General features: G+C 39.9%; 2 protein-coding genes across 2 annotated transcripts in view; one reads left to right on the forward strand and one right to left on the reverse strand.

Annotated features, from left to right (window-relative positions):
• Nucleotides 1-3458: 3458 nt before the first annotated feature.
• LOC306666655 (popy Class I histocompatibility antigen, A-1 alpha chain-like) overlaps nt 3459-24065 on the reverse strand; it is a 107505-nt gene continuing 86898 nt past the window's right edge. Inside the window, exons 2-8 of the mRNA XM_079148872.1 lie at nt 6460-6729; nt 5956-6231; nt 5064-5339; nt 4827-4937; nt 4384-4416; nt 4205-4252; nt 3459-3977 (exon numbers count right to left, since the gene is read on the reverse strand). Of these exons, the coding sequence (XP_079004998.1) occupies nt 4209-4252; nt 4384-4416; nt 4827-4937; nt 5064-5339; nt 5956-6231; nt 6460-6729 (1010 nt within the window). The 3' untranslated portion in view covers nt 3459-3977; nt 4205-4208. The remainder of the gene's footprint in view (nt 3978-4204; nt 4253-4383; nt 4417-4826; nt 4938-5063; nt 5340-5955; nt 6232-6459; nt 6730-24065) is intronic.
• LOC306666706 (charged multivesicular body protein 2b-like) lies at nt 8965-10228 on the forward strand. The gene has a single exon (XM_079148937.1). It carries the CDS (start codon nt 9204-9206, stop codon nt 9843-9845), a length of 642 nt encoding a protein of 213 aa, XP_079005063.1. The 5' UTR covers nt 8965-9203; the 3' UTR covers nt 9846-10228.

Genomic DNA, 24065 nt, shown 5'->3' on the forward strand with positions numbered 1-24065 from the left:
AGGTATCATCCTCAAATATAATTCATGTTTGTGTACTATGTACAACTTGATGTTTTGCTATGTGCACACATTCTGAAATGATCACCAAAATCAAACCGGTTGCATCACCTCAAATAGATCCCATTTTCCTTCCTTCCTTCTTTTCATGTGCCTGTGTGTGGTTAGAAAACTTAAGATCTGCACTCTTGGCATATTTCAAGTGTACAATGCAGTATTAGGAGCTACAGTCACCATGATGTATATTAATACATTACATCCCCACTACTTCTTCATCTTGTATACCTTAAATTTAGTACTCTCTGACCAGTACCTTGTCCCTACACCAGATTCCACATATGGTGAGATCATGCAGACTTTCTGTACCTGGCTTCTTTCACTTATCACTATGTCCTCCTGGTTCATTCATGTTATTGCAAATAGGAATATTTCTTTTTTAAGGGTTGAAAAATATTTTGTTACAGTTTGTTCTAAGCAATAAATAACTACAACAGATATTAGCAACCAAAATGGAGTTCCATTGTAAAAAAAGAAAAAAAAAAAACCTGTAAAAGGATGGAGTAGCATTGGAGGTGGGCAAAGGTAGGCTTTGAAGGACTTCAAAGAGATTTTTTAAGGAGAATTTGATTAGGAGAAACATTGCAAGTTTTTTTATTTTTATTTTTTTTTTGGTACCAAGGACTGAACCCAGGGGCACTTATCAACTGGGTCATATCCCCCAGTCCTTTTTATTTTTTATTTTGAGAGTGAATCTCCTGGCTTTGAACTTTCAATCATGCTGCCTCAGTCTCCAGTGCCCCTGGGACTACGGGCATGCACTACCCCACCTGGTGCAACTTTTCAATGTAAGGGACTGAGACTTTACAAAATAAAAAGAAACCTATGGAGCCCTCTAGTTCTACTTGCACTACACAGTGAAGAAATTATGTAACTTAAAACACAGGCTGCATTTCATTCAGGAAAACAAAACAAAACAAAACAAAACAGTGGCTCACAAGAGTGTAAAATAGGTCTTGGTGTAGAGCCAAGAACCAGGAACTTTTCTCAGGAAGAAATAAGACTGGGTCCTAATCAAGAAACCTCCAGCATTTGCCTGGTGTATTTGAACATTGCTGCAGACCAGGGGCTCCTTTGTGTCTTTGAGCAGTTGTGCTGGCTATGTCCTCCAGAATAAAGTTACATAAGAATGGGGAGAGTCAACATCTTTACTTTGTTGCTGATCCCAAAAAGAAGGTGTTGAGTCTTTCCTGACTGAAACAGATGCTAGTTATAGAATTTGTTTTCTCTTTTTCAATGTATTTATTGTATTTTTTATTTTTACAGACTGCATTTTGATTCATTGTACACAAATGGGGTACAACTTTTCATTTGTATGGTTGTGCAAGATGTAGATTCATACCATTTGTGTAATCATACACGTACATAGGGTAATGTTGTCTGTCTCTTTCCACCATCTTTCATACCCCTACCCCTCTTCCCTCTGATTTTCCTCTACGCCCTTCAACAGATGAATGGATAAAGAAACTGTGGTTTATATACACATTGGAATATTATTCAGTCATAAAGAAGAATAAGATGAATAAGTACATCTAGTCCTTTGGATGGCTGAAAACATTTGGATTATCAACTGTTGGTATAGAAGTTTGAACACCTCATTTTAATATCTCCGCTGAGTACTTGCAAAGTCTGTCTTTGCACATGCCTGTCAGTCTTCTCTTCTCCATTGATGCAACTCTTATCTTTCTAAAGAGAGTGTCACAAATTTTTGGTGTTTTCCTTACTTGCTCTTTCTCATACCCCATACTCAAAGTGCTGTAAAGTCCATCTTCAAAATGTGCGTAGCATCCAACCACTTCCAGTACTTTCCCTACTCAAACTCCAGGGGAAATGACCCACACCTCCAGCATAGGACTGACTAGTTCCCTACATTACCTGCTGCCTTGCTAATCCTTTGTTCTCAGCTCAGCAGTCAGAGATATCATTGAAAAGTTTCACCTTGTCTGTTTTTGCTCAAAACTGCCTCACTCAAAGTAAGATTCCTTCCATCAACCTCCAGAACTTCAGCAAGTTGGCCCTGCCTCTGACCTCCTCTCAGTGACTCTGCTCGGGACATCCCAGATCCTCCCTCTCCTCAGAACACACACACAAGATCCTACCCTTGTGTATCCGCACTGGAGTTTTCTTCTGCTTAGAAAGTTCTTCCTCCACACATTCTGACAAATACCTTCATGACTTTCTAATCTATCCTCAAAGGTCACCTGGCTGAGGTGACCCATGCTGAGCACCCTAGTAAAACAGCAATCTTATCTTTTCGGTCCCCACACACCCACTATGACACCTTCCATGCAACACTTACCACCTAAAATAAACACTGTCCTTACTATGCTTAGAGTGTATCCTCTTCATCTTTTTTTCCAACACAGGTTCCACAAGGTTAGAATTTGGGGCTTGTTTTCAGTTTCCTGATGTAGCCTAGATGCAAACTGTGTGTCATGTATTCAGTACTCAACAAGCTGAATGATCAGTGTCAGCCCCTCCCTCTTCTAGAGACACTGTCTTTATTAATGGAGCCTCAGACTAAATGCTGCTGTGGCACCTGCAGCACACTGAGGTCAGAGCCATTTCCCACAAGTGCTGCCCTCCCTCTCTCCACACCAGCCTTCCTGTACTCCACAGCAGCTAGGTACATTTTGATCTTCAGCAAAGATGACCCTTGACTAATGGGTCATATTTTCCAATTACACATCTTTTAATCTCTGATCAATCCAGGAATCTGTAAAGGAACAAGTGCTAGGATTAGTAGAGCTCAGGGCAGTGAAAGTGCTGAATAGAGAAGATGGAACCCTGAGAGGAATTTGTCTAAGATGAGTATTCATGAGATCCTTCCTCTCTGCTATTCCCATAATCTGATTCCTTTAAAAATGTTAGAGAAATGATGGAAAATACAATGCAGGTACCACCCTGGGTTTTGTAGGATAATGACAGGACAAAGGACTTTGGTTGCTGTCAAAGACGAGAGACACCCAGAGAAGCAATTACTAACAAAAGCAGTGATAATTCTCTATAGCAACTGAGCAGAAGGTCAGCCTCTGGTCTCAGTCTTTGCTAACCCACTGGCATGACACCCTCCCTGCCCAGGTCCTGGGACAGGACCAGCCTGGTGATGCTTGAGTCCCTGTCATCACAGGTCCTGTGGGATGAGGTTCAACTGAAGGGACAAGGACTAAGAAGCAGGGGAGATGACTGAGCTGAGGAGTGACCACATCCAGGATGGACTGAGATAGAACTGGGTGCCACCTTGCCCACCCTCAGCTTCTTTCATTCTTCCCATCTCCACCTCCAGCAGAATCAGCACAGCAAACATGGGTATTCTTGAAGCTTTCAGGTTTTAATTAATTAATTATTTTGGTACTGAGAATTGAATCCAGGGACACTTAATCACTGAGCCACATCCCCAGTCCTATATTTTACTTAGATACAGGGTCTCACTGAGTTGCTTAGGGCCTCACTAACTTATTGAGGCTGGCTTTGAACTTGCCATCCTCCTACCTCAGCCTCCTGAGCCACTGGGATTATGGGTATGCACGACTACCCCTGGCTCAGGTTTTATTTTCTCTGTGAAACTTTAGGAATCTTCCTTTAATTTAACTAACCCATTGACCATATCTCATGTCACAAATTTGAAATACAAACCAATATCCAGATTCTGTTTTTCAATAGGGAAGGAAGAAGCTACAACTCAGGGCAACATAAAGCTAAATCAGGAATGGAGCGATTTACAGGAATGTAGCCAGATTCACATCTGCTACAGAGGAAATTGATTGAGGAAGAGAACAGGACAGTGTGGGGAGGGGTCTCAGTGATCTGGGATGTGCTCCTCTCTCCATTTCCTCACATTACGCTAACAGGAACACAGACATTAGACATAGTTAGATGCCAGTTGCACAAAGAGAAGTCAGGACCCCTTGAATTCCAGGGAGCTGAAAGAAAAGAGAACAAAACCTGTATTGCTCCATGCCACAGAAGGCAGCTATCTCACACTGTAAAAGTATTATGAACAACTTCAGTTCAGTCATTGTAAGTAGAGACACCCTGGGACAGTCCATTAAACACTCAAACTTTCCAAATCCAGAGAGACCTTTTCTGTAACCCAGGAGTCTCCTCATACCCCAGCCCCTCTCCCTCTTCAGACCCTCCAGGGTCTCACCTTTTTAAGCAGTCAGAGACACATTAGAGCCCTGGGCACTGTCCCTACCTGGGCAGAACAAAAATAGAACCTGGTCAGAGCCCATGGGAGATGTGGGTAATGGAGGAATCATGGAATGAGTCATCGCTTTCCTCTACACTGCTCCAAATGTCTCAAGGATCACTGTTCTTCATACTTACAGGCAGCTGGAGCATAGGTCCCTCCTTTTCCACCTGTGGGAAGAAAGAATCCTGTGAGAGGACAGGTTGAAGACAGGTCTTAGAGGAACCCCTAGTCCTGGACTCTGTGAAGATTCTAGAACTGTTACTGCAGATGTAGGGAAGGATGAGAAGACAAGAAGAAAGGAGATGTGTAGGGATGGAGCTAACTGCTCTCTTGGAGGTCTTTCCTCAGCAGGGAAATTCCCCTCTGGTCTCTAAATGCTGGCAATCAAGTCCCTTTCACCACAAGCATCAGAAAGATAAAATTGTCCTGTATTTTCTATGTGCTAGAGTAAACAGGGTCCAGGCTGAGTAACCACATTTGTCTAGATATTACTTCCAATTAACTAGGCAGGGCTCACTTCTACCAGGTACCTAAAACCACCTGTGGGACAAAAACTCAGAGCCTGCACTTTTCCTACCTGTATTTTTCTTCTTCCACAAGACAAAAGAGACCACAGCTCCAGTGACAACAAGGAGAAGCAGGCCAGCAACAATTCCCACAATGGGGATGGTGGGCTGAGGGGGTGGCTCTGGGAGAGGAAGGGAAGTGAGGTGAGGAGCCCTGATCCCCAGCTCTCAGTCCATACCCTGCTCAGGGTCTCCAGAAAGCCTCCTGCTCTCCTGACCACAGGCTCTGTGCCCTCACCCCTCCTTACCCCATCTCAGGGCCAGGGGCTCAGGCAGCCCCTCATGATGCACATGGCACGTGTATCTCTGCTCCTCTCCAGCAGACACCACCACAGCTGCCCATTTCTGGAAGTTTCCATCCCCTGCAGGCCTGGTCTCCACAAGTTCCATGTCCTGGGTCAGGTCCTCCCCATCTCGTTGCCACATCAGGGTGATCTCCTTAGGGTAGAAGCCCAGGGCCCAGCACCTCAGAGTGACGTCTCCTTCAGGGTTAGTGTGACGAGTCACCTGTGTCTTCGGAGGATCTGAGAGGAAGAATAGGGAAATTCAGACATTTTGGCATTACCTTTTTTGGGCCACTGGAGCAGTGCTCACATGTCCATCCAGAGAATGCACAACAGGAATGGGGCCTGGGAGGTAGCACAAAATCAAAACATGAGCCTGGACTCAGGCTTCTGGCAAACTCTTCTATACCTGTGAAAGCTCTAGAGTCAGGGTGAGGCAACCCTCTTACAGGGCTCTAGGTGTCTGACAGGGACTTCAGGTTCTGGTCTGGGTGGAAGCTGTGAAGTGTGGAAAAGCTGAAGTCAGACCTCCAAAGACGCTAGGCTGGAGCTGAGACAAACACCTGATAGAAAGTCCCCGGGTGATGCCAAGGCTGCTGCCAGGGAACTGTGGTGAGTTATTTATTGTCTTTCCCACCAGCCAGGGAAAGAGTGGCTGGATCCTTTACTTTTCACAGAGAAAGCAGCCTTCGGTTCCTCGCTAGTATAGCACTTGGGACTCCAGGCTAACTCATTTCCCTCTGGACTGGAACAGGGTGCTGTTCTAAGCATGGGTGCCTTTCTCCTCCCCTCCTCCTGGGAAGTGGGTGGAGAGATCCATAGGAGCTCAAGGCAGGAGTCCCACAGCCCCTCATACCTAAGCGCAGCAGCGTCTCCTTCCCGTTCTCCAGATGTCTGGCGAGCGACTCCACGCACTCTCCTTCCAGGGTGGTCTTCCAGTACTCTGCCACACGGGCCTCCTCCCACTTGCGCTGGGTGAGCTGAGCCCCTGAGTCCGCTGCGGTCCAGGAGCTCAGGTCTTCATTCAGGGCGAGGTAGTCCTCGCCGTCATAGGCGTACTGAGTGAATCCTCGGAGGAAGTGTCCGTCCGGCCCCAAGTCACAGCCAAACATCCTCTGTAAGGTGTGAGAACCTGTCCCGGTTCCCGGGGTCAGCCGCGTCCCCACGCCACCCACCCCGCCCACCCCGCGAGTTTTTCCCCTAAACTGAAAACAAAGCCTGGGTACAGTCCCCGCGGGCCCTTTGTGGGTCGAGAGTCTACAAGGGTCCCTCAGCCTCGGGACCTGGGATCCCTGATGACTTGGGAACATCCCTCGGGACCTAAGGGGTGTGATCCTTGACAGGGGCCCGGGTCACTCGCCGCCCTTGCTGTGGTTGTAGTAGCCCAGCATGGTGTTAAACTCCACCTCGTAATTCTTTGCTACTATCTTGCAAATCTGTGTGTTACTGTCCCAATCTTCCTGACCCTCCTGCTCCATCCACCATGCTCGCGGCTCCTGCCTGGGATTCTCGGCATAGCTGTCAAAGCTCACGAACTGCGTGTCGTCCACGAAGCCAACCGAGAAGAAGCGGGGCTCCTCGCGGCCCGGGTAATACATGATAGTGTTGAAATACCTCATGGAGTGGGAGCCTGGGGGCGGGAGCGGCTGAGACCCCGCGACCCTTCTCCCGCCGCCCAAGGCCAGATCCCAGGAGAGGAGAGGAGAGGTTCTAGAGACGCTAGGGGGGCGAAGGGACGGGGCAGGGCAGGACTTAGGGGGCCCGGAGTGGAGGGATCAGGACGAGCTTCGCCACGCTGGGGGGCTCTGGGTCGGGGTTGGCAGGGACGCTAATTTCCGAGGTCGTGTGCGCTTAGGGACGGTACCCTCGCTCCTCCCCAGCACTCACCTGTCCAGGCCTCGGTCAGGGACAGGCTTCCCGAGAACAGCAGGAGCAGGGCTCCGAGCGCCATCTCCCCTTTCCTGCCCGTCGGTGGAGACTCTGCGTCTTGGCCGCTGGGCGAGGACTTTAAAATATAATCCCGGCGACGCTGATTGGCTTCTCTAGGAGCCAGACAGGCAATGGGAGTGAGACCTGGGGCCGCGTCTGGAGTGTCCAGGCAGAACGACCTGAGCCAGGTAGGGAGAGGGAGACGTGAAACTCCAGAAGGGAAATCCCCAGTGATCTGTGTCCACACCCGTCACCGCTCCAGACCCTGGGAGCCACGCCCAGGGCTGGGACTTCGCCCTGAATACTCTTCTTCTGTACAGGTTGCTCTTCGTTACATATTTATGTGGAGTGTGTTTATCAATTAGAAATGAATTCCATTTTAAGATATTTTATTCATTCAGAGTATTAATAAACAATTTCATGTCAACAGAAATAATAGTTTGAAAGAGAAGTAACTGTTTTTCAAAATAAAGATTTAATCAGAAGAGTGGATCGTTTTACTCTTTTCAGTTTTGAAAGTCCTTTTAATTTGTCCTTAAGAAAATCGCTATATGTTCATATCTTCTGCATTTAACTAATGATTTTGTTTGAAAAAAAAAATGCAGCCTCACGCTAATATGTAGGAGGAATCTCTTTAAATAATGTTTTAGGTAACTCTGGATCTTGATCTTTGATACCACACTAAATTGACACACGTGTTAGCTTCTTAAAACTTCTTTGGCATATGGACTCTGAAACATTATTGTTGAATAGTTCATGTTTTGCTGCATTAAAGGCTATGGGCGTATCTTGCACATTGAATTAATCTTGTGCTAATTCATTATATTTTTAAAATCATGCATTGTGCTATCAAGTTATATACATTACACTAATGTAATGTATATACATTGCTGTAGTGTACATATATTACAGTGCAACTAATCAAGAGGTCACATGTTGATATTACCACAGATTTCACCAGAAGGTGTTGTATGCATCGGGAGTCTGTCGAGTTCATAGTGGTGGGTTCAGATTTTCCCAGATTTTGATTTTCTTCTAAAGAGTGTACATTTTATCATTGAAAATATTACTGATAGTGAACAATCTAAAAGGGACAGGTTCAGGTCAGTTTTTAGAATGTTGGCCAAATGTTGAAGTTAAGGAATACCTTCTCTGTCATTCATTCTATTAAGCAGAACTGGTATTCCCTAAAAACAGGACTGGTACAACTCACCAAATGGCTTTTGTTGACATACACATCCTACTTTGCAATGTAGCAGAAGTGCTTTATTTATACTTCCCATTCTAGCAAATAAATGTTTTTATAATGTGGACTCGAAGATTTAATAAAGTTAATAATTTTTATTACTTTAAACAGGACATGCTTAAGTGAACTGACATTTTCCCCTTGTGCAGTTAAAACATGCTCAGAAATACAATAACTGCTATTGCAGTTTGGTACCTTGGCTTCCATCTTGCCAAGTTTTACTTCAGTGTAAATAATGTTTTAGTGACATTATAAAAAGTTTTTGATCATATAGATTCTATGTGATAGTCGGAACACCTATAAGGTTTCCACAGATCACTTTGAGAATTGCTGCTCTGAGTAAACTGTGAGAGATCCCACGTGGTCCCAACTTCTTTGCTTGATCCACTATCACCATTCTCAATAACTGCTAAACAGGTAAAATCTATGATATTTGTGAACAAGTAATGGAATTATACACAATTATATACAGAAAAACAAAAGAAGTTCTTAGAAATTAAAAACTGAGCACATACATGATAAATCTATAGATGATTTGGGTGATTAAAAGTAGTTCCAGAAAATAAGCTGTACAATTGAAAAAATAATGATAAGGAAAACAGAAGAACTCTAAGAGCATGAGGCTATCAATAAAGGATTTCCGGCTGTGCGCAGGCGTACGCGCAGAATGCGCAGGCGCCGCCTAGAAGTGACTTCTCCAAAAAGTGTCTTAGTTCCAGGTCGCCTGAGCTCCCCGCGACTCGGCTGCGGTAGCCTCGCGGATACGCGCCCTCCACGGATCTTGCCTGGCGACCCGGCCCTCTTCCTCCTGCCCGGCAGCTTCGCCACCCCGAGCCCTCCGAAGGCCTGTCCCCTCCTCTTCTCCCTTTCCCTGTCGCGGGTCGGGCCGGAACGGGCCGAGCCGGGCCGCCCGGGATCAGTCCCTGACCATGGCGTCCCTCTTCAAGAAGAAAACCGTGGATGATGTAATAAAGGAGCAGAATCGTGAGTTACGAGGTACACAGAGGGCTATAATCAGAGATCTAGCAGCTTTAGAGAAGCAGAAAAAACAGCTGGAATTAGAAATTAAGAAAATGGCAAAGATTGGCAATAAAGAAGCTTGCAGAGTTTTAGCCAAACAGCTTGTACATCTGCGTAAACAGAAAACTAGAACTTTTGCTGTCAGTTCAAAGGTCACTTCTATGTCCACACAAACAAAAGTGATGAATTCCCAGATGAAGATGGCTGGAGCAATGTCTACCACAGCAAGGACAATGCAGGCAGTTAACAAGAAAATGGATCCACAAAAGACATTACAAACAACGCAGAATTTCCAGAAGGAAAACATGAAAATGGAAATGACTGAAGAAATGATCAATGACACCCTTGATGACATCTTTGACGGCTCTGATGATGAAGAAGAAAACCAGAATACTGAGAATCAAGTTCTTGATGAAATTGGAATTGAAATCTCTGGAAAGATGGCCAAAGCTCCATCAGCTGCCAGAAGTTCACCATCTGCCTCTACTTCAAAGGCTACAGTCTCCGATGAAGAGATTGAATGGCAACTCAAAGCCTTAGGAGTAGATTAATCAAAAAGTCATGATATTTTTGCATACTTATTTAGTGTAAAGCAAAGCAAGCACAGTACAGATTCCTTTTACAAAACACATTTATTTTGCAAAAATGAAAACCATGAGTGAACAGTTGTTTCCTAACCCATGGCCATTTTGAGTCTTTTGCCAAAGAATAACAATGATGCAAAAATGGGAACAGTTTGAATTTTAATTAGAACTACTTAGGAGTGATGATGTGTAAAACTTGATTTCTTTTCTGCATGGCATAGAAAAATTATAACTATTACTTAGTGTCTGTTTATGTTTTAATCTTTTTACACTGAATACAAAATTCTTGTTAAATGCCACTAGGCATCAACTTAAAAAGACTTTTAAAAATATTAAAAGTATACCGTTAATTCTGTATCTGTTGCTTGTCCTTTGTAAATGATTATGTGTTATGACCATAGGCAGTTCATCTGCCAAATTATTTTTAAATGATCAAAAAGAACAGTGCTATTTAAACATCTGTTGAAAACTGCCATGAGCTTTTTTCTTTTCTTTTTTTTTTTTTCTTTTGGGAGAACATTCTGGTTGGTAAGTTTATTACCTTTCAAAATGTGCTTGGCACCTGCTTTAAAATAGCACAAACATATTGTGCTCATCTTTAAATTATTTTACCTGGCAGAAAAGAATTTCATTTTAAACTAAAATTGAGACCTCTCAATAATTATCCAGGCTCTCTTCTAAGCCTTATAAAAGTGAATTGAATATAATAGAAAAAAAGATACTGAATTCATGACATTTCATAGGAATTACATAGTATAGTTTGGTTTTTCTTCCAAGAACCAAGATGAGTTAAACTCATCTTGAGTTAAACTCCACATGAGTTTAATTTCTGTTTAATTTAAATTGAATTAATGTATATTAAGCCCTGTAAATTGAAGGCATTATTCTTAATGAAGTACAACTGTACAACTACTATGACAATACTTGACCTAAACTTTTAATATAAAACTTAACTTTTTTTTTTGGTGAATAAACAACTTTGTTAGAAATGACTGCCTGAATGTGTATTACTATGTTAGCATTCTCTAAGGCATAATTTATGGTATTTTATGTATATAGAGAATAAGAGAACATGAAGGATGCCATATTAGTTAGAATTTTGAATTAGGTTAGTTTTGAGAAATAATGTTACAATATATGGATTCTGACACATCCTACTACAAAAACTTTGAAGGAATTTATGTTTCACTTGTTTGATTTGGGGTGGTGGACATTTGGTCTGATGTTGGCAAAGTCACATTTTAGGATTAGTATACATGTAACATGTGGATTGGTGGAAGGAACAGAAAGCTAAGCCATCTAAGTTTAGAATCCATCAACCATTCTATATTTACTAAGTACACACTCACAATTTCCCTGAAGAGACATGACTGAAAACAATTTACTGGATTATGGAATGTTGACCCAGAACATGTTTTGGTTCTTGAATGTACATAATAATGCCATCTAACTTTGTTTAATTTCTTATTTACATGTGGGGGCTTTCTGTTTTTAAAATTAGTTTGTTAAAAAAATTGAATAAAGATTTATTACTGTTACCCTTTTTAAAAAAAAATAAATAAAGGATTTCCAAAATACTGAATGATAGGAATTCCACAATAATTGATAGTGAGGAAAGATTTTTGAATCTCAAGAAATTCTCTCAGCAATTACAATCCCCCCCAATTACATCTGAATGGCCCCCAAACAAATGGTCACAGACCCATGCTGAGATACATTACAATAAAATTCCAGAAAGTCCATAGAAAAGAAGATACACTGAACGTTTCAAGAGGCAGGAAAAACAGCTTTGGTAGCTAAAAAATATTGAAGCAATATCATGTATATTCCAAGCAAAAATACTTTCACCACGGAATTCCACTAAGTTGAAGCTGGACTAAGAGCTAGCATGTCCTAAAGACATTTCAGATGTTTAAGGTTTCAATAAATTCTCTTTTATGTTCCTGTAACATATGGCTAAATGAAGTGAGAAACAAAAATGATGGAGAAAATGATGGAAAGGGGAAATGTAATGTAGGTAAGAAGGGAGCCAGACCCGAGAGGGAGGCCAGGGTTCTCTGATGAAATGAAGGAGATCCTGGTGTCAGTATCCACTCCCCAAAAGCTGAAGGAATTCCAGTTCAGGTCTGGCAGGACTGAGAGCTCTGGGACAGGTGTCTTCACAAAGACTAAGTTGGTGGAGTCCTGGATATGACTGAATATACTCATGGAGACTGTCTTAGTCTGTTTGACTGCTCTAAGAGAACACCACATATTGATTAAATTATGAAGAATGGAAATTTATTTCCTCACCATTATTAAGATTGGGAAATACAAGTTCAAGGCACTGGCATCTAACTAGAGCCCTCCTGCTGTTTCCTCATGTGGTAAAGGTGTAAGGGCAAGAGTGGCGGCTGGGGGGTGGGTCAACCCACTCCCAAGATGATGGTATCGATCTATTTGTTAGAACAGGACCCTCATGACTCACCCACCTCCCATTAGATGCCATCTCCCCACATCACCACATTACAGAACAAGTCTCCAACCCAGGAACTTTGGAGCACACATTCCAACCATAGCAGAGACCCTGGGGAGAGTTTGGGAAAGTTCCAGTAATAAGTACAAAAGAAACTAAGAAAATAAAGGAAGAACACTTTTATTAACTACAGGGAAGTTAAAAATCAGTTCAAGGAAACAAAGTATGAAAGCTACAAGCCTTGTTGAGAATAACATTTCCAAAGTCAATATAATGAAAACAGCATTGATCTAACTAAAATTATAAAATAATTGTTTTGAGGATAGAGGCATGTAAATGGAAGCTGTCCACTAAAAGTGCAACACGAAATGGAAAAACAAAGAAGCAGCCCTAATAGCATTCTACTTAGTGGCACAAAGGTAACAATAAAAACATCAGGCAAAAGAAGTAAAGCAGGCTGCCTCTGGGGTTCAGAAAATAGGACTGCATGGAAGATTGGGGCCAGTTGTCTTTTTACCAAGCCTTGTAGAAGTATTTGACCTTTCAAATGCTGTCCATGGTTCCATTAGAAAAACAAAAATTCAATGTTCAAAAGACATCAAGGGGTATGAAAAATGGTGGAATGAGACAGACATCATTACCCTGTGTACATGTACGATTACATGAATGATATGAATCTACATTGTGTACAACCATAGAAACGAAATGATGTACCCCATTTGTGTACAATGAATCAAAATGCAACCTGTAAAAATAAAAAAATAAAAAAATAAAAAGACATCATGAGAAAAAGTACTCACACATCACTCTATAAGGTGTATTAGAGAAATGGGGAGGTAGTGGAAGAGAGACATAGGACCGGGGGGTGAGTTTGTCAAGAGGGATTTTGTTTTATTGCCTGAGCTTAATTGTGATTGTTTCAATGGGAGACATTGCAGTATATCTGAATGCAGGAGTGAGTGAGCCACAGAGAGTGGAGGGTAATGCAGGGGAGGGAGGGGCCAACCTTGTTTCCAAGTGCAGAGGTGGCCTCAGACAGCAACAGGCCTGTCAATTTTTATTTATTGAAAAGTGAGTTTATTTTGCCTTCTTTTCTCATTTTTGCTTATTAAGATACTTAAGTGAAATATAATTCACTAATTGGTGTCAAATTACATTCATATGATGATTGTCCAGAATAATGTACCTGTCACCAGTAACAAGAGGTACTCTTACCCATCCTTGCCCTAAAAGCTTCCTCACACACATTTGTGCTTTTCTTTTTCTTTTTTTGTTAATTTATTTTTATTGTAAACAAATGGGATACATGTTGTTTCTGTTTGTACATAGAGTAACAGCATACCATTTGCATAATCATACATTTACATAGAGTAATGATGTTTGATTCATTCTGTTATTTTTTCCCTTCCCCCCACCCCTCCCACCCCTCTTTTCTCTCTACACAGTCCCTCCTTCCTCCATTCTTGCCCCCCTCCCACCCCCCATTATGTGTCATCATCTGCTTATCAGTGAGATCATTTGTCTTTTGGATTTTTGAGATTGGCTTATCTCACTTAGCATGATATTCTCCAATTTCATCCATTTGCCTGCAAATGCCATAATTTTATCATTCTTTATGGCTGAGTAATATTCCATTGTATATATATACCACAGTTTCATTATCCATTCATCAATTGAAGAACATCTAAGTTGGTTCCACAGTCTGGCTATTGTGAATTGAGCAGCTATGAACATTGATGTGGCTGCATCTCTGTAGTATGCTGATTTTAAATCCTTTGGGTATAGGCCAAGGAGTGGGATAGCTGGGTCAAATGGTAGGTCCATTCCAAGTTTTCTAAGGAATCTCCACACTGCTTTCCAGAGTGGCTGCACTAATTTGCAGCCCCACCAGCAATGTATGAGTGTACCTTTTTCCCCACATCCTCGCCAACACCCATTGTTGCTTGTATTCTTGACAATCGCCATTCTCATTGGGGTGAGATGGAATCTTAGTTTTGATTTGCATTTCTCTTATTACTAAAGATGGTGAAATTTTTTTCATATGTTTGTTGATTGCTTGTAGATCTTCTTCTGTGAAGCATCTGTTCATATCCTTAGCCCATTTGTTGATTGGGTTATTTGTATTCTTCGTGTAGAGTTTTTTGAGTTCTTTATATATTCTGGAAATTAGTGCTCTATCTGAAGTATGAGTGGCAAAGATATTCTCCCACTCTGTAGGCTCTCTCTTCGCATTGCTGATAGTTTCCTTTGCTGAGAGAAAACTTTTTAGTTTGAATCTATCCCAGTTATTGATTCTTGCTTTTATTTTGTGCTATGAGAGTCCTGTTAAGGAAGTCTAATCCTAAGCCAACAAGTTGAAGATTTGGACCTACTTTTTCTTCTATAAGATGCAGAGTCTCTGGTCTGATTTCAAGGTCCTTGATCCATTGTGAGTTGATTTTTGTGCAGGGTGAGAGATAAGGGTTTAGTTTCATTCTGTTGCATTTGTTGCACCATTTGTTGAAGAGGCTATCTTTTCTCCATTGTATATTTTTGGCACCTTTGTCTAGTATTAGAAAATTGTATTTATTTGGGTTTGTGTCCATGTCCTCTATTCTGTACCATTGATCTACCTGTCTATTTTGGTGCTAATACCATGCTGTTTTTGTTACTATTGCTTTGTAGTATAGTTGAAGTTCTGGTATTGCGATACCCCCTGTTTCATTCTTCCAGCTAAGGATTGCTTTAGTTAGTCTGAGTTTCTTATTCTTCCAGATGAATTTCTTGATTGCTTGCTCTATTTCTGTAAGGTATATCATTGGGATTTTAATTGGAATTGCATTGAATCTGTATAGCACTTTTGGTAGTATGGCCATTTTGACAATATTAATTCTGCCTATCCAAGAACATGGGAGATCTTTCCATCTTCTAAGGTCTTCCTTAATTTCTTTCTTCAGTGTTTTGTAGTTTTCATTGTAGAGATCTTTTACCTCTTTGGTTAGATTGATTCCCAAGTATTTTTTTTTTTTTGAGGCTATTGCAAATGGAGTTGTTTTCCTCATTTCCTTTCAGCTGTTTCGTCACTTGAGTATAAAAATGCTTTAGATTTATGCGTGTTGATTTTATAGCCTGCTATTTTATTGAATTCATTGATGAGGTCTAGAAGTTTTCTGGAGGAGTTTTTTGGATCCTCTAAATATAGAATCATGTCATCAGCAAATAGTGACAGCTTAAGTTCCTCTTTTCTTATTCGTATCCCTTTAATTTCTTTAGTCTGTCTAATTGCTCTGGCTAGAGTTTCGAAGACAATGTTGAATAGAAGTGGTGAAAGAGGACATCCCTGTCTTGTTCCCATTTTTAAAGGGAATAGTTTCAGTTTTTCTCCATTAAGAATGATATTGGCCATGGGCTTAGCATAGATAGCCTTTACAATGTTCAGGTATGCTCCTACTATCCCTATTTTTTCTAGTGTTTTGAGTATGAAGGGGTGTTGTATTTTGTCGAACACTTTTTCTGCATCAATTGAAATAACCATATGATTCTTACCCTTAAGTCTATTGACATGATGGAGTACGTTTATTGATTTACAGATGTTAAACCATCCTTGCATTCCAGGGATGAACCCCACTTGATCATGGTGCACGATTTTCTTAATATGTTTTTGGATATGGTTTGCCAATATTTTGTTAAGGATCTTTGCATCTATATTCATCAAGGATATTGGTCTAAAATTTTCTTTCCTTGATGTGTCTTTGCCTGGTTTGGTTATGAGGGTGATATTAGCTTCATAGAATGAATTTGGTAGGGTACCCTCCTTTTGTATTTCCTGGAATACTTTGAGAAGTATTGGAATGAGTTCTTCTTTGAAGGTCTTGCAGAACTTGGCTGAGAATCTGTCTGGTTCTGGGCTTTTCTTGGATGGTAGGTTTTTAATGGCTTCTTCTATTTCATTGCTTGATATTGATCTGTTTAAATTGTGTATGTCCTCCTGGTTCAGTTTGGGAGGAGCATATGTCTCTAGAAATTTGTCAATGTCTTCGGTAGTTTCTATTTTGTTGGAATACAGATTTTCAAAGTAGCTTCTCATTATGTTCTGTATCTCGGTGGTGTCTGTCGTGATATTTCCTTTTTCATCAAGAATTTTAGTAATTTGAGTTTTCTCTCTCCTTCTCTTTGTTAGTGTGGCTAAAGGTTTGTCTATTTTGTTTACTTTCTCAAAGAACCAACTGTTTGTTTTGTCATTTTTTTAAATAGTTTCTTTTGTTTCAATTTCATTGATTTCAGCTCTGACTTTAATTATTTCCTATCTTCTACTACTTTTGGTGTTGGTCTGCTCTTCTTTTTTTTTTTTTTTGCGATACTGAGGATTGAACCCAGGGCCTCGTGCTTGCAAGGCAAGCACTCTACCGACTGAGCTATCTCCCCAGCCCTGCTCTTCTTTTTCTAAGGCTTTGAGCTGAAGTGTTAAGTCGTTCATTTGTTGATTTCTACTTCTTTTGTTGAATGTGCCCCATGAAATAAATCTTCCTCTAAGTACTGCTTTCATAGTGTCCCAGAGATTTTGATATGATGTGTCTTTGTTCTTGTTTAATTCTAAGAATTTTTTTATTTCCCTCCTGATATCTTCTGTTATCCATTCATCATATAATAGCGTATTATTTAATCTCCATGTATTGGAGAAGTTTCTGTTTTTTGTTCTGTCATTTATTTCCAATTTCAATCCATTATGATCTGATAGAATACAAGGTAGTATCTCTATTTTCTTGTATTTGCTAACAGTAGCTTTGTGGCATAAAATATGGTCTATTTTAAAGAAGGATCCATGTGCTGCTGAGAAGAAAGTGTATTCACTCTTTGTTGGATGGTATATTCTATATATGTCCGTTAAGTCTAAATTGTTGATTGTGTTATTGATTGTGTTATTGGATGGTATATTCTATATATGTCCATTAAGTCTAAATTGTTGATTGTGTTATTGTGTTATGGTTTCTTTATTCAATTTTTGTTTGGAGGATCTATCCAGTGGTGAGAGAGGTGTGTTAAAATTGCCTAGTATTATTGTGTTGTGGTCTATTTGATTTCTTGAATTAAGAAGGATTTGTTTGACATACATGGATGAGCCATGTTTGGGGCATAGATATTTATGATTGTTATGTCTTGCTGATTTATGCTTCCCTTAAGCAGTATGTAATGTCCTTCTTTATCCCTTCTGACTAGTTTCGGCTTGAAGTCCACATTATCTGAAATGAGCATGGATACTCCAGCTTTTTTGCTGTGTCAATGTGCATGGTATGTTTTTTCCCCATCCTTTTACCTTTAGTCTATAGGTATCCAAAACCTTTTCTTTAAGGGGAGATCAGTATTAGCAGTGCCGAATTCAGACAATGTGCAATCCTAGACCAAATAGCCCCTATGAGGACAATAACAAAATTGTCAAAATAAAAAGAATGAGTTCAAATATTATCTTCAGTAAAACAAACAGATTTGCAGTAAGGTCTGCAGTTTCTAATGGAGAACAAAGAGGATGCAGAGGGATGTAGAATTTGGCTGTTAATGGGATAAGACAAGAATATACAGAAGTTCTAGATTGAAGAAAGGGTGAGAGTTTAATCAAAAGAAATTGGATGTTAGCATGCAACAAACGGAGAAAGAGACTCTGAGGGAACAGGTAAACAAAAGGAAAAGAGAGCAAGAAAAGTAAAGAAATAAAAACTTAAAATATTTCAATAGGGAGAAAAAAGAAAATCTATAGTATAACAGTCATATAGAAATAAAACCTCCCAGTCTTTAGTAGCCTGATGCAGGAGAGATACCTGACATTGAGTTTCTAGTCTCCAGCAGGCGTCTCAGGATGGGATTTGCCCCACCTAAAGATCAGAGCTAGTGCTTCCAGGATTATCCAATATGGCCACTCTAGCTTCCAAATGTGTTGGCAACTGGGGAGCTACAGCTCAAGGTGTGGCCGTGGTCAGCAGGAGGTCCTGGAGGTGGGATGCGGTTGGTCAGCAGGGGTCCTGGAGGTTGGGTGTGTTTGGTGTGGTTGAGGGATCCTGGAGGCTGGATGCAGTCAGTCTGGGGTCCCGGTGATAGGGTGCAGTCAGTTGGTCTGGGGGTCCTGGTGGCAGGGAGCAGTCAGTCGATGTGAGGGCCCCAGAGGCAGGGAGTGATCGGTCGGACTGAGGGATCCTGGAGATGGGGCTCAGTCAGTCTGGCCAGGGGTCCTATGGGGCCTGGCTGTTGTCTCAAAATGGCAGCAGCCACGTGTAATCAAACCTGCAGGTACTGTGACAGAGAACTTCCAGGCAACAGCAGGCAGCTGATGCTCTACTGGCCATCGTGGATCAGTTTGCTGACTATTGTCGGGCGATCAGGAGGTGAACCTTGTGCGGTGGGTGATGGATAGATGTAAGGCAGGCGATGGAAAGGCGAGAGGCAGGCAAATGGCAGATGATAGGTGCCTGACAGTGAGCAATCAAGAACAGATATCCTCTGCTTGAAACTGGAGTTACGGAGCAACACGAAATGCAGCCTCCCTCTAGTCCGCCATCTTGGATCTCTACATTTGTGCTTTTAAATATTTTTTAACATTGTTGATGAACCTTTATTTTATGTATTCATGTATATTTGATGCTGAGAATCGAACCCAATGCCTTGCACATGCTAGGCAAGTGCTCTACCACTGAGCTATAACCCCAGCCTCTCATTTGTGTTTAATTCTCCCTTCAACCCAGCCCTAAGTGACCACTGATATCCATTCTGACTATAATTTTTAATTCAGAATTTCATATACACATAATCATGTAGTCTTTTGTATAGTAGCTTTTTAAGCTTCATTCATATTTTTTACATATTAATTTTCTAATTTTGTTATTGTTACTGAAACCTAGTTTATCCATTGGTTTAAAAGAGATACCTTGGTAATGAGATGGGTTATTACCAGTTTGGGTCTGGTATAAATATAAATGTATAAAAAACCCCCACTATGAACATTTGAGTGTAAGTCTGTATAGACACATTTCCCTTTCTTTCAGATAAATGCCTAAGAAAGGGATTGTTGGGTCATATAGTAGGTACATTTTTAACGGTATCAGGAATTGTGATACTGTTTGACAAATGGAGTGTAATTTTTTTTACATTTCTTGCAGCAATGTGTGAGATTTTCAGCTGCTGACCTCTTCTTCATATGTGTTATTTTCCTAAGTGTTTTTAATATTATCCATTCTATTGATGTGAGTTTGTACCTTGTGGTACTAGTTCACATTTCTTTGTTGGCTGGTGATGGTGCCCATCTTTTCAGGTACTTACCATTGACTTGCATAGCTTCCCTGTGAACTGTTTTCCACCTCCATGGAGTAAAGGGTTGTCTGTCTTATTAATGAGATGTAAATGTTCTTCATCTATTCTGGATAATGGCCATCTGTCCAATGTATGTCTTGGAAGTTTCTTTCCTTCTGTGATTTTCATTTTTATTTTTCATCATGTTTGTAAAAGGTATGTTTAATCCTGATTAAGTTTTTTTTTAATTTGTTCTATTTAGTTATACATGACAGCAGAATGCATTTCAATTCATTATAAACAAATGGGGTAATTCTGATTAAGTTTTTAATCACTTATTTGATTTATGTTTTATGCTTTTTTATATTTCATATATTTAAAGTTTTTTGCTCATCCAATTTCAACAATTTTTCCCTAAGTTTGGAAAACATGTTTAATACTTTTATTTTATTTAGGTTTATTGCAATGTAACTCTCATTTAGGATGTGAGGGAATGTTGGATCTTCATGCCCTTTTCCCTCGTAGATATCCAGGTGTTCCAGTAACATGTTGAAAGCCTCATCTTCACTGAATTATCTTGGGACTTTTGTCAAAAATCACTTGATGATAAAAGTGTGTTCCCTTAACTGTACTGTATTCTGTTAGAGTGATCTTTCTGTGTATTTTTACACCAATGTCATGTTTTGTTGACTACTATAGTTTTCCAAAGGTCTTGATATAAAATATTTTAAGCCTTCCATCTTTTTCTTGTTTTTAAAACTTATTTAGGTATTTTAGGTTGCTATAGTTGGGATCATGAATGTTCCCCAAAAGCACCTGTCTTGGCTTGGTGCCCAGCCTTTGGTGGCACTGTTGAGATGAGGTGGAACCCTCAGAAGGTGGGGCTTTGTGAAGGGCAGTTAGGTCATTGAGGGCGTGACCTTGAAAAGCATATTGAGATATTAGCTCTTTCTTTTTTCTCTCTTTGCCTTCTGACTGCCTTGAGGTGAGCATTTCATTCACTACTCACTCCCAGCTTGACGTCCTCCTGCCTCACTATAGGCCCAAAAGCAATGGAGGCATGCAAACATGTACAGAAACCTCTGGAACCATGAGTCAAAATATAACTTCCCTTCTTATAAGTTGTTTTATACCAGACATTTTTTCACAGTAATGGGCAGTCAATGAACACTCATGTCTTAGACATTAAATTTTTTAAGTAACATGCCAATTAAAAAATTAGCCTGTAAGGATTTTGTTTATATTCTATTAAATCTATTCAATCAGTTCCCTGGGAGGTACATCTTAACAATACTGAATTTTTCAATCTGAAGCACAGTATATTCCTTTCCTTCTTTTTGTCTTCTGTTATTTGTCTTTGTAATGTTTTGTAATTTTGAAAGTAAATAACATATCATTTGAATTAAATTTATATTTCAGAATTTTATTTTACTCTTAAATTTATAATTTTGGATTCATTTAAATTTACAGGTAGGTGAAAATTACCCTTTAGTATTTGTCTAGGTTTCTGTGCTGTTAATGTCTTCCATCATTATTGTGTATTTTTCTTAATTTAGAAATTATCATTATTTTGTTTATCTGATTAAAGTATTGAATGTATTCTTCACTCATCATCAGGTTTTTTAAAGCAGTGTTTTTTCTCTTCCAGGACCCAAATCAGATTACTGAATTTAATTTGGCTAAGTATATTTGATGCTATTGCAAATGTAGGGTAGAATTGCTAGAATATTGGAATAAAATTGGTTTTGACATAGTAAGCTTTAATACTGTGACCTTGCTAAATTGAGTTACTAATTCTAGTAATTTTGGGGAGTTTCTTAGCATTTTCTATGTAAATGCTCATGTTTCCTGTAAGTAAGGATAGTTTTATTTCCCTTTTTTATTTGTAAGATTTTATTTTATTTTATTCTATTTTTGGATTGACTAGGACATCCAGAATAAAGCTAAATAAAAATGGTGAGATAGACATGTTTGCTTTGTTGTTGATCCCAGGAAGAAAATGTTGAGCATTTCATCCCTTGGACAGATGTTTGCACTAAGCTTTCAATTACTGTCCTTGTCAGTCTTTCAGTGTTGAGGAAGTTCTTTCAATTATTAATATGTTAGAGATTTTATCATGGAATGATGTTGAATTCAGACACATGTCTTTTCTGGATCCCTTATAATGAAATATGTGTGTGTGTGTGTGTGTGTGTGTGTGTGTTAGTTATAGATGGATACATTTATTTTTTAAATTTATTTTTATGTAGTGCTGAAGATGGAATCCAGTGCCTTACACATACCAAGCAAGTGCTCTACCACTGAGTCAATATGGTTTTTGACCTTCATTCTATCAGTTTTCCAAATGTTAGACTAACCTCAATTTCCTATGATGTGATCAAACCAGCCTAAAGAGATGTACATTGCTTCTATGTGCTTTTGCATTTGATTTCCTAACATTCTGTGTAGATTTCTGAATCTAGTTTCATGATGGATTTTCATTGTTGTACTCTTTCTTGTATTGTTCTTGCCTAGTTTTGGAAGAAGCAAAGTGAGATGCGCAAGAAAAAACTGGGACAAAACTTTTAAAGCTCCTAATGAACAATAAGAACAACAAAGTAAATCCAAAACCATATGTCAAAAAAAGTGTTCTTTATGAATGAGAAGAACATAAACAGATTTTCAGTTAAGACAAAGTAAACAATTAGTCCCAAGTAGATCCTTGCCAAATGAATTTTGTACGTGAATTTTCCAATTTGAAGGCAAACAATGCCAAATGAAACTCAAATATTCAGAACAGGTGAAAAGCAGCAGATGCAGCACATATCTGGCTGAATGCAAAACACTATCGCATTGTTTTACCCTTTTCCACTTAAGAAATATCTAAGACTGTAATAAACTAAATCCAAGCTATAACATCAAGGGTGGGTACAGAGGGAAGGTTGAACAGTTGCAAGGTTTCTATATTTATGTGAAGTAATACATTGTTGACTGAAAGTAGACTGTGAAATGTTATGATGAGTACTGTAATCTTAAGTAAAACTATTAAAACTGTTATGAATATAATATAAAAGAAAAATGTTAATAAAAAATGTGAATGGATTTCTAAAAACAATTGAAATAATTTAATATGTCAGTTTTATTTTGAAGGACAGTATTTGTAGATAGATATGTCTTATTTGGCAGCCTTTTATTGTTGGTTATTGCAGTTATCACCTGAATTTCTTCTGGACTACATTGTTTCTAACAAGAACTCTTGATCACACTGTTGTTTCCAGTGCATTTGTTATAGATTTTGGTTTGTAACAAATCACTCCAAAACATAGCAACTTAAACTTACAAGTATTTATTATACTGCTTTTATGTGAGTGATGTTCATGAATTGGCTTAGCTGGGCCTACCTCTGAGCATCTCATGGAATTGTGGAATTCAAATTAATATATTGGCCATAACTGGAAGGACTGATTGGCATGGAAGGATCTCCTTCACAGCCCCATACCTCCTGGCCATATGGGAATCTCCTGAGTTGATTAGCCACTAATAATGGTATGTGCTTTCCCAGGAAGGTCTGATTCAAGAGAGAACATAGCAAGCAAGAAATCCTAGTTCTTTCTGTGTGTCAGTGCATACTGTCACTTCTGGTTTATTTTCTCTACTAGAGGTGAGTTTAGTAACTCAAGCCTCATTCATGAGAAGGGGAATTATCTCCTGCCCTTGAATATCAAGGAATTTGTGTTTGGTTTTTGAAAACCACTACAGTCATACTCTGACCATAAACTTCTTATATTCTTTCCACATGTGCAGTAAACTGTCTTCTACCAATAGCCTCCTCTCATTGCACCACATGCTCAGTGTAAAATCCAGATTGTGTCTGGAAACTCTGCAGGTAGGAAGATGAACTATGGCAGACCTCACCTCCTTCATTCCCTTTGTTGCAGAGACTGCAGTCTCTGGGGGAGTTTCTTGCATAATCTAAATAGCTACTTATTTTCACATACATTTTTCTGAATTGTGTTTAAGGTGTGAGAGTAACTGTGGTTTTGTTCCTCCATCATGGTGTTAGCTGCTAGGGAGGCTCTTTTAGGGTACCACCTGTACTTGCAGGGAAGAGACTGCTGCCCCTTCATAGGGCTGCCAACATTCCTTTTCTTCTTTTTCTGTTTTTGCTTCCTTATTTCAGATAAGGCCCTTAATAGTAAACCACCCAAAGCTACCCAACCTCTCTTCTAGATGACTTAGAATAATCTTTACTCATAATGCTAAATTTTCTACCTTCTTTCCTTACCAGGCCACAACAAAATACATACAGAAATAATGAGAGTAAGCAAGTAAGCTTCTGCCCTTCCTTGTCCACATGGATAACACTAAAGCAAAGTTGTGCACATATGTTGAGTCCTTGAGTCTGCTATGGACAGTTTGAACATCAGCTGTCAATACACCAGTTTGGGTAGCAAGGCAGTTATACCAGCAGGGTATTTAGACTTTTGTGGGCAGTGAAA

Source organism: Sciurus vulgaris (genome assembly GCF_902686455.1).
Source record: "Sciurus vulgaris genome assembly, chromosome: 7".
NCBI classification, from domain to species: Eukaryota; Metazoa; Chordata; class Mammalia; order Rodentia; family Sciuridae; genus Sciurus; species Sciurus vulgaris.

What these genes read in the sequence shown, in the direction of transcription:
- LOC306666706 (XM_079148937.1), top strand. Translation starts at nt 9,204, where the DNA reads ATGGCGTCCCTCTTCAAGAAGAAAACCGTGGATGATGTAATAAAGGAG.